The sequence below is a fragment of the Ranitomeya variabilis genome, chromosome 1, assembly GCF_051348905.1.
Source record: "Ranitomeya variabilis isolate aRanVar5 chromosome 1, aRanVar5.hap1, whole genome shotgun sequence".
In the NCBI taxonomy this organism is placed as follows: Eukaryota; Metazoa; Chordata; class Amphibia; order Anura; family Dendrobatidae; genus Ranitomeya; species Ranitomeya variabilis.
Genome location: NC_135232.1, coordinates 1,122,146,735 through 1,122,155,547, shown reverse-complemented (window position 1 = coordinate 1,122,155,547; position 8,813 = coordinate 1,122,146,735). Strand labels below are relative to the sequence as shown.

At 43.5% G+C, this 8,813-nt stretch overlaps 1 gene segment (V, D, J or C); it reads left to right on the top strand.

Annotated features, from left to right (window-relative positions):
* Positions 1-1,948: 1,948 nt before the first annotated feature.
* On the top strand, positions 1,949-2,960 carry LOC143793367 (immunoglobulin kappa variable 6-21-like). The segment is given in 2 exon segments: positions 1,949-2,234; positions 2,362-2,960. Coding segments are annotated over 2 exon segments (357 nt in total).
* Positions 2,961-8,813: the final 5,853 nt, after the last annotated feature.

Below are 8,813 nucleotides of genomic sequence, written 5' to 3'. Positions count from 1 at the left end.
CAATAACATGTGGACTGGCTGTGCAGGGTTTCTTTCGGATTCCTCTATGGAATCTCACTCTCCTAAAGATAATATATCCCCTACCTAGATTAATGGCTGCAGTCCACTAGCCAGGATAGCTTTTCTCAGGACAGTTAGAGATGTCAGTTGCAAAACACTAGAGCTGATTAATATTCACTCATCGCCTCCCCGACATGTTTCGCCATTACTGGCTTCATCAGTGTTATTCATGATTCTCATCACTGTGCTCTCATTGTCCTTATGTCCTCTCTGGTTGATCCTGACAATCCCACCCTTGTCTCCTCCCACCTCTCTTTGATCTGACACTTTTCTTTAGGTTCATTTTATTTTACGTATGAAGCTAAATGTGTTTTATTTGTTATGTTCATGCACTACAGACGTCCTTGATAAAGACCATTTGTTGGCCGAAATCCTAGACAGTATCTGTCTTTCCTTTCTTGCCGCATCCAATTAAAAAATTTATAATTGCAGCAAAATGTACTTGTGAGGACACAGCATTATATCTTAATTAGCCAGACATCTAGTTTCAGCAAGATAGGAGGAACAGACTGTTATCTATATGTTAATATTTGAATGTGTGTGTTTCTTTCTTGTTGGTGTAGAGTCTGAAATGTTGATTCCTCTTTCATGCAGGGTCATTGAACAATGATGTTTGCTGATATGTTGATCACACATTGTCCAGGCCAGCCAGTTTGGTGACTTGTTAAATAGAGAATGAAGAACTATGCAAACAGATTACATAATCAAACAATACGAGTTTGTCTTATCATCATTCTTCCCCTTTACCTCTGAATACTGAAGGAAGGACAGTTGTTAACTATAAAAAGAGGTAATGCCTCTGTAACATGAGGAGACAGATATTCAACCAAGACATCCAAAGATCCAAAGAACCTGAGACTTTTTATAGGACAGGAGCCAAGGCATCATTGCTCTATCAAGAGGGACACAAATTTGTCATTCTACAAGATGCCAGCTTAGGGGACCTCATCCCCAGCTGGAAGAATACATATCTGCTCCATTGACAAATGGTGAACATGGATACATTTGTGAAAGCCAGAAATGAGACTCACCTGTTACCTGGCTCCATGGAGATGATGGGAAAAGCCAGGTTGTGACCCTGTGGTCAACTGGCCTTGTACCTGAATGGACTGTCATCTTCCTGAGCTTGTCATTACCTCCTATCTGTGCATGCCACAATGGGGTAGTCGGCCCTGGAAGCTCTGAAATAATAGCTGCTCTTATCCCGACGAGTCAGTGGAAGGGTGAGACTTTATCATGTGCACCAACTTGGGTAATTTACTCAGACAGTTCTACATGTTATCTGCCTGTTTTGTGATTCAATAAAGTATTGCCACACTGTTCAATCCTCACCCTGTGTTGTCTGAGTAGCGTTATGCCCACAGTGAAATGAGAGCGGGCGTTCAATGGGATAATCCTTGGTCCATGTGGTTTCGACTAGCGGACCGGGGCAACCGCTGACCCCCCATGTATCCATGGTGCTACTTTTGTCTCCTTCGTTGCCAAGGTCTTTGTTACACTACACCGCACTATGGAACTTACTCTAACTTGACCCCTGATCCGGAGGTCGGAGGGGTCCAGCAGGTGCAGGAGCCCCCGATGACTTCTGCTCAGGTCTCTAGTAGATTTTCTCACTTAATCCTGACTGTATTTATAACAGATATTCGGACTGATCAGTGATGTGTATGTGATCGTATACAAGGACATCACTTACCGGATATTCCTATAGGTTTCTTTCAGTTGATTTATAGAGAGTAATGGCGAATTCAGCCAATTGCAGAAACAGACATTTCCTTATAAATACAGAACAATATTTCAGGAATATTTATATACAGATGAAGCAGCGTTAAACGTGAAACATAAAAATCTATAAAAAAGGAAATTACAATTAGTTACTAAAAATCTATTTTTTTCTTAGATTTCACACAAGTGACATTAGTTCTCATCTAGGAGGAGACGCCGCTGAGCTCCGGTCTCTATTACACACCAGTAACCGTCACATTATAACCACAGGATTTACATGTCCCCAGTATTTCCATACACAGTCTCTGGGGGTCTCCTGTGTCCCCCGTCACTCTCTATATAGATCTCATTGTACAGATTGTCTCATCTTATAGTTTCTATCTGACGCTGCAGACACATCAGGATGGCTTCTCGCAGTTATCTGCTGGCTGTGATCTTCATTTCTATTCAGGGTGAGAGATTCGGATCCTTCCATGATTGTGTGTAGAGAGATCTCTACAGAGGATCCATCATCAGATCAGGATTTCTAGGAAGATCCCGACATTTATCAGTAATGACTATGTCTCTTCTAATCCCCAGGATCCTGTGGAGAGATTGTGATGACCCAGACTCCAGATTATATCTCTGTGTCCCCCGGAGATACAGTCACCATCTCATGTACGGCCAATACTGGTATAGGTTACTCTTTACACTGGTACCAACAGAAACTGAGTCAATCTCCCAAACTACTCATCAAAGCAGCAGATGAAAGATTCACAGGAGTCCCGGAGAGATTCACTGGATCTGGATCTGGAACTGCTTTCACTCTTACAATCCGAGGAGCGACAGAGGACGATGCAGCAGATTATTACTGTCAGCAGGGTTGGAGCTTCCCTCTCACACAGTGATACAGAGCCGTACAAAAACCTCCTCCCCATCCCCCATTATGTCGCTGTATTACAATGTTGTGTAGATGAAGGTGCAGAGAATTAGCAGAGCGCTCAGTGATTATTTCTGTCTTCTCTTCTTCCTCTGGGAATAGATTATTTCTGTACAGATCATTGTATAAACCAGTCAGGTATAAACCAGCGCTGACATAATGATTACAGACTATATGAACATCTGCACCGGAGGAGAAGCTCTGAATGTGGCCGTACAGCGGAGCGAACTGACGGATAAAAAGCTTTCCCTTCGATCCTCCTCCCACAGAGTAGTCATTGTATAAAATTTATAAAACATGTATAAATTATATACTCCTCCTTAGTTAATTCCCTACTCTAAGTGATTGACATCTAGTGCTTGAACCACTGCACTTACACAAGCCGTCCTGCAGGTGTCGCTGTTCAGGATTACCATCTTTAATGCTCCATATTGCCATCTGGTGGATGAGATAAGTAGTGCGTCACATGATATTGTGGATGGAAAATGCAGCCTGATATGTAACAGCAGCAGATAATAACTATCATGGGGCGACAACGCTCTGCGCTTCACCTGCTCATCCTCACAAATTATTTATATACAGATGGTATTTTACACAAATGAGAGATCGCTGGTCAGCTTTTAACCCTTTTAGCTTCCTAACAAAAAGTGTTGTTTCCAAAATTGTGCTGATGTAAAGCAGACATGTGGGAAATGTTATTTATTATCTATTTTGTGTGATGTAACTCTCTGATTTAAAGGGAACCTGTCAGCAGGATTGTGCTCAGTAACCTACACACAGTGTCAGGTCGGCGCCGTTATACTGAACAAAATGATCCCTTGTTAATGAAATCCGTCTTGTGGTTGTTCTTTAATCTTTATTTTTAGTTTTGAGTTGATGATCTGCTCGTGCCCTAAGGCGGGGCTGGGTGTGATGTGCACGGATTATATATTCATAATGCACTGATCCCTCTCTGCCCCGCCCCGTAGTTTACATAATGAATATACTAATGTATGTCACTTAGTCAAAATGTCGGCGCCTGCACACTATCGGTTAGTGCTTATTATCTTCCTATGTTTCAAATAAATAAAATAATGCTCTCAGTATGAAAAATGAGATAACCTTGTAGTTATAATACCTTTTAGTGGCTAAGAAAAATAAAATAAATGATGTTACAAAACAAGGTTTCGGGACTTCTTAGGTCCTTTCCTCAGGCGTGGTATAGCAAAGTTTCTGAAGAAACACAAATACAGTATATGCACACACAGCAAAAAATAATAATAGGGGCATGGCATAATAAATGAACCCTCGAATAAACAAACACAAAGAGCTCAGAGACTGGATCCTTACTTGGATTAGATGAGTGGTAGTGCCAATATCCCCGTAAGATCAGAGGCCCGGTGCCCTCAACTTCTTTGGAGCAGATTCCTCAGATTCTGTACGGAGTCGTAAATCCTTCTGACAGATTTCGTCCTGTGTGGTTGGAATCAAAGACTTTAATAAGTTTATATTCCCAAACCCTGCGATGTTTTTGTGATTTAAAATTGCCCTTTTAATATAATAACTTTCATATTATTTATGTTGTGTCCTGGACTACAGAAATGTTTGACCACCGGTAAATGTTTTTTTTAATCTGCAGTAGTGTGGCGATGAGACCTCATCCTTGGTCTCAGTTTCTGTCCGGTTTCCCCCAATAGGACATATAGTGTGCAGAATTAAGAACACCACATTAGAAGAGGAACATGGGAATATCCCGGTAATCTTCTAGTCCTGCTGTGTGTTGGGAATCAATCAGTATCCTGTCTTTGGTCTCTACATGAGTGCAGGTTTTGCAGCTCTTCACATTACATGGACAAGTTCCTCTCGATGTATCTGAGGGCATTGAACTTTGGCTCATGAGGTTTCTTAAATTTGGAGGTTGCCTGTAGCACAGCAAGGGAGGATCTTTGAACATTGTCTTTAGTCGGTCATCCTTGTGTCAGATGTGGTGAAGCTTTTTAGCAGGTTTTCTCAGTACCTCAACGTGTGGGCTGTAGGTCACCACCAGAGATACACGATCATTTTCTTCTTTTTCTCCGTATTGAAGTAATTGATTCTAGAGATCCTTTTGGCTCTAATGATCTGATCATCAATGGAGGTGGGGTGGTAGCCTGGATTTAAAAATGTCCTTTTAAGATGTGTTAACTGTCCATCCCGATCCATTGGGCTGGAACAGATATGATTATATTTAAGGGCCTGGATGTAGATGATGGGCTTTTTAATGTGTCCCATCTGAGGTATGTGGAATGGTCAATTGGTTTCTGATATACCAATGTCTGTATTTAACCATTTTGAATTTTTATGTTGATATCCAGAAAGTTTATTTCCATTTTGAGTGGTCTAATATCAGGTTTATTGTGGGGTGAAATGTATTGAATTCATCATGGAGTTTTAGAAGTTCTTGTTCACAATCAGTCCAGATTATTAGGATGTCATCGAAATAACGGAAATAAGGCAAGGGTTTGATTGAGCAGGATGCTAAACAGTCATTTTCCAGTTTAGCCATGAAAAGGTTGGCATACTGGGGTGCCATTTTGCTGACCATAAGAGTTCCGGTGAATTGTAGATATATCTCCTCTTCGAAAGAGAAAAAGTTGTGTGAGGATAAATCTGGTGAGTCTTAATAGAGACTCAGAAGGGATCCCATTAGCTTCAAGAAACATGTGGCAGGTGGATAGTCCATCTTCATGTGGGATGTTTGAATATAGGGATTCCTGTTATGATCCCAGTGGCTTAGGATCACAAATCTAACCAGCTAAGTCAGAGACAATAGGACGAGCTCTGGGGATGTGGTAACTGGACTGACCGCAAAGCTGATCCTAACCAAACACACTAAAGGTAGCCGTGGAACGTTTCCTGAAATCCTAGACGTCTTTTCACGGCCTGAGAAACTGACTACCCCTAGAGATAAAGTAAGACCTCACTTGCCTCAGAGAAATAACCCCAAAGAAATAGAACAGCCCCCCACAAATAATAACGGTGAGTTAAGAGGAAAAGACAAACGCAGAGATGAAACAGGTTAAGCAAATGAGGCCCACTAACACTAGATAGCAGAAAATAGCAAGGGATCTGTGCGGTCAGTAAAAAACCCTATACAAAAATATCCACGCAGAGAATGCGAGAACCCCCACACCAACTAATGATGTGGGGGGAGCAACTCAGCACCCCAGAGCTACCAGCAAGCAGAGAAATCACATATTAGCAAGCTGGACAAAACTCATAATATTCTAGGAACATATTGAACACAGATGAGCAAGAATAAGCAAACAGAACTTAGCTTCTCTTGAAGAGACTGGTAACGGATGTAGACAGGAGCAAACAGAATAGCACTGAATACAACGACAGCAGGCATAGGCTGAGATTCCAAGTGAGCTTAAATAGAAAACCAGCCCACAGATAACGAGACAGCTGATGCCAGTCACAAACCTGCAGAAAGACAGCACTCACTCAGTACCACTTGTGACCACAAGAGGGAGCCCAGAAATAGAGTTCACAACAGTACCCCCCCCTTGAGGAGGGGTCACCGAGCCCTCATCAAAACCCCCAGGGCGATCAGGACGAACCACATGGAAGGCACGAGCCAAATCGGCCGCATGAACATCAGAGGCGACAACCCAGGAATTATCCTCCTGACCATAGCCCTTCCACTTAACCAAATACTGAAGCCTCCTTCTAGAAATACGAGAATCCAAGATCTTCTCCACCATGTACTTCAATTCCCCCTCCACCAGCACCGGGGCAGGGGGCTCAACAGAAGGAACCACAGGCACCACATACCTCCGCAACAAAGACCTATGGAACACATTATGAATGGCAAACGACGCTGGGAGGTCCAAACGAAATGACACCGGGTTAAGGATTTCCATAATCTTATAAGGACCGATGAAGCGAGGCTTGAATTTAGGAGAGGAAACCTTCATAGGAACATAACGAGAAGACAGCCATACCAAATCCACAACACGAAGTCGGGGACCCACACCACGACGGCGGTTGGCAAAGCGCTGAGCCTTCTCCTGTGACAACTTCAAATTGTCCACCACATGGTTCCAAATCTGCTGCAACCTATCCACCACAGAATCCACCCCAGGACAGTCAGAAGGTTCAACCTGACCCGAGGAAAAACGAGGATGAAAACCAGAATTGCAGAAAAAAGGCGAAACCAAAGTAGCAGAACTAGCCCGATTATTAAGGGCAAACTCGGCCAATGGCAAAAAAGTCACCCAATCATCCTGATCAGCAGAAACAAAACATCTTAAATAAGTTTCCAAGGTCTGATTAGTTCGCTCGGTTTGGCCATTCGTCTGAGGATGGAAGGCCGACGAAAAAGACAAATCAATGCCCATCTTAGCACAAAAGATCCGCCAAAATCTGGACACAAACTGGGATCCTCTGTCAGACACAATATTTTCAGGGATGCCGTGCAAGCGAACCACATTCTGAAAAAATAGAGGAACCAAATCGGAGGAGGAAGGCAACTTAGGCAAGGGCACCAAATGGACCATTTTAGAAAAACGATCACACACCACCCAGATGACAGACATTCTCTGAGAGACTGGAAGATCCAAAATAAAATCCATGGAAATGTGCATCCAAGGCCTCTTCGGGACAGGCAAAGGCAAAAGCAAACCGCTGGCACGAGAACAGCAAGGTTTAGCCCGAGCACAAATCCCACAGGACTGCACAAAGGAACGCACATCCCGCGACAAGGAAGGCCACCAGAAGGACCTAGCCACCAAATCCCTGGTACCAAAAATCCCAGGATGGCCTGCCAACACCGAAGAATGAACCTCGGAAATAACTCTGCTGGTCCATCTATCTGGGACAAACAGTCTCTCTGGTGGGCAACGGTCAGGTTTATCCACCTGAAATTTCTGCAGCACTCGTCGCAAATCTGGGGAAATGGCAGACAAAATCACTCCCTCTCTGAGGACACCAGCCGGCTCTGAAACTCCCGGAGAGTCAGGCACAAAACTCCTAGAAAGAGCATCAGCCTTCACGTTCTTCGAACCAGGCAGGTACGAGACCACGAAATCGAAACGGGAGAAAAACAACGACCAACGAGCCTGTCTAGGATTCAGCCGCTTGGCAGACTCGAGATAAATCAGATTTTTGTGATCAGTCAAGACCACCACACGATGCTTAGCTCCCTCGAGCCAATGTCGCCACTCCTCAAATGCCCACTTCATAGCCAACAACTCCTGATTACCAACATCATAATTCCGCTCGGCAGGCAAAAACTTTCTTGAAAAGAAAGCACAAGGCTTCATCACAGAGCCATCAGAGCTTCTCTGCCACAAAATAGCCCTTGCTCCAATCTCAGAAGCATCAACCTCGACCTGAAAAGGAAGAGAGACATCAGGCTGACACAAAACTGGAGCCGAAGAAAACCGGCGCTTCAGCTCCCGAAAGGCTTCCATGGCCGCAGGAGACCAATTAGTCACATCAGAACCCTTCTTGGTCAAATCCGTCAAGGGTTTAACCACGCCAGAAAAATTAGCAATGAAGCGACGGTAAAAATTAGCAAAACCCAAGAACTTCTGAAGACTCTTAACAGATGTAGGCTGAGTCCAGTCATGAATAGCCTGGACCTTGACTGAGTCCATCTCAATAGTAGAAGGAGAAAAAATAAAACCCAAAAAGGAAACCTTCTGTACTCCGAAGAGACATTTTGAGCCCTTCACAAATAAGGCATTAGCACGCAGGACCTGAAATACCATCCTGACCTGCTTCACATGGGACTCCCAGTCCTCAGAAAAGACCAAAATGTCATCCAGATACACAATCATAAATTTATCCAGATATTCTCGGAAGATGTCATGCATGAAGGACTGGAACACAGAAGGAGCATTAGAGAGTCCAAAAGGCATCACCAAGTACTCAAAATGGCCCTCGGGCGTATTAAATGCTGTTTTCCATTCATCCCCCTGCTTAATACGCACAAGGTTATACACACCACGAAGATCTATCTTGGTGAACCAACTGGACCCCTTAATCCGAGCAAACAGATCAGATAATAATGGCAAAGGATACTGAAATTTGACCGTGATTTTATTTAGAAGACGATAATCTATACAAGGTCTAAGAGAACCATCCT